The 1,909-nt window shown below is 45.6% G+C and overlaps 1 protein-coding gene across 1 annotated transcript in view; it reads left to right on the top strand.

Annotated features, from left to right (window-relative positions):
* The window catches only part of WAS (WASP actin nucleation promoting factor), a 7,023-nt gene extending 5,623 nt beyond the window's left edge, over window positions 1-1,400 (top strand). Inside the window, exons 10-11 of the mRNA XM_007957918.2 lie at window positions 259-373; window positions 1,345-1,400. Coding sequence (XP_007956109.1) covers window positions 259-373; window positions 1,345-1,400 — 171 coding nt within the window. The remainder of the gene's footprint in view (window positions 1-258; window positions 374-1,344) is intronic.
* The last annotated feature ends 509 nt before the right edge of the window (window positions 1,401-1,909 follow it).

Below are 1,909 nucleotides of genomic sequence, written 5' to 3'. Positions count from 1 at the left end.
GAGAGATGGGGGTCTGGGACTCTGGGGTGTGCTCTGCAAGTCAGGATATTGGGGGGCCATCAGCAGAGACTGGGGGTTGGGAGGGCCCAGGTTTTGGATTCTGGGGTTCAGTGATAGAGTTGGGAGATTGAGGGCAAGAGATGAGCTTGAAACCTTGAAGGGGATTCGAGTACGTGGGAAGAGAAATAATAAAGAGGCAGGAAGGAATGCCCTCTGGAAGGCCCTGAACCCTGCGTGCTGTGCCTCTACTTATTGCAGACTCCTGGGGCCCCAGAGAGCTCAGTGCTGCAGCCGCCACCACAGAGCTCAGAGGGACTGGTTGGGGCCCTGATGCACGTGATGCAGAAGAGAAGCAGAGCCATCCACTCCTCAGGTGAGAACCCAGGTCTTCCCAGCCTGCAACTGTCCTCTGCAGGCCTGTTCTGGGCCCATACTGCCAGGACCTGGCACCTGCTTCCCAAGGCTAGGAATGGCATAAAAGCAGCCCCAGCAGTCACCATCAATATTAACATTAGCCCCACAAGTTGATAATGGTATTAACATGAATTTTGCTTCTTGACAATGTTAACATTAACTCATTATGTGACAATGATAATGCCAAGGAGTGTCTGCAATATTGATTTAGCCCCATAATGTGTGTGGGAGCTCTGGTGGCATAGTGCCTAAGGCATTTGACTGCTAACCAGAAGGCTGGTGGTTCAAACCCACCAGCCACTCTTTGGAGGGAAGGTTGGGCAATCTACTTCTGTAGTGATACTACCTCGGAAACCCAAGGAGGGGTCACTATGAGTTGGATCTGACTCAATGACAGTGAGTTTTTTTTTTTTTTAATGTGTCAACAAGATTAATGTTAACACACTATGTGATAATAATAATGTAATTAACCCAATCATTTTTACAAAATGTTAGCATTAATTCCCTAATGTGTCAAAATATTGACATTAGCCCACTATGAGATACTAATATTCAAACTTACCTAACCTTTGACAATAATATTCAAATTCACCCATTAAGTGACAAACTGATTTTCATTAACCCTTTGGGTGACAATATCACAACTAACCACATTGTTTACAATAATATTAATTTCAACTCTAATTGGAACCGAGACCCCAACTATAATCCCTATCTTGTCCCAAACTGAAACTCTGACTCACTCCTCTGAGGAGGTGTCTTCTTCATCTAGTCTCACAGGTCCTACATCTGATTTCCTAACAGGAGACCCCAACCCCTGGCACTATGAGTCCCACTCTTTCAAACCCTAGGAACACCCCTCCAGAGGCTCTGAATCCTCCAGCCCAACCTGAGTTCCCACTCCATGTCCTTCTTTCTTTCTTCCTCCAGATGAAGGGGAGGACCAAGCTGGGGATGAGGATGAGGATGATGAATGGGATGACTGAGCTGCTTTCCCTAAGCGTGCCTCCTCATAGTCTACCTATTGCTCCCTGCTCCCCACTGGCGCCTGCTCTCACCCCTGCCCTGCTCCCCCGGCAGCACCCCCATTCTCTGCCTTCAGGCCATAAGTCCTGTTTCTTCCCTATCCACCCCTCCAATGCTGTTATGCATGACTACACCCCTACTCAATATCCAGGGCCCTTTTTATATGAAATCTCTCAATCCTCCTTACTCATTTTTTAAACAAAAAGAAGGTAATTGTCTTTTTGCCTCTCTAAATCTCAGTTTGCTTATATTTCAAATGTGGGTGTTTGGGGTCCCTCTTCCCCAAGGTTCCTGTTACTTTTTTACCTAGCTTTACATGTATGCCTTCTCTTATGGATTGAATTGTGTCCCCAGAACATGTGTCAACTTGGCTAGGCTGTGATTCTCAATATTATGTAATTATCCTCCATTTACTGATATGATGTAATTATCCTACATGTTATAAATCCTAAGCTCTATGATATTTTTT

The sequence above is a fragment of the Orycteropus afer genome, unplaced genomic scaffold (genome assembly GCF_000298275.1).
Source record: "Orycteropus afer afer isolate SDZICR_OR568_19922 unplaced genomic scaffold, OryAfe1.0 scaffold00822, whole genome shotgun sequence".
In the NCBI taxonomy this organism is placed as follows: domain Eukaryota; kingdom Metazoa; phylum Chordata; class Mammalia; order Tubulidentata; family Orycteropodidae; genus Orycteropus; species Orycteropus afer.
Note: the sequence above shows the minus strand (reverse complement) of the source record. Positions and strands in the feature narration are given on the sequence as shown.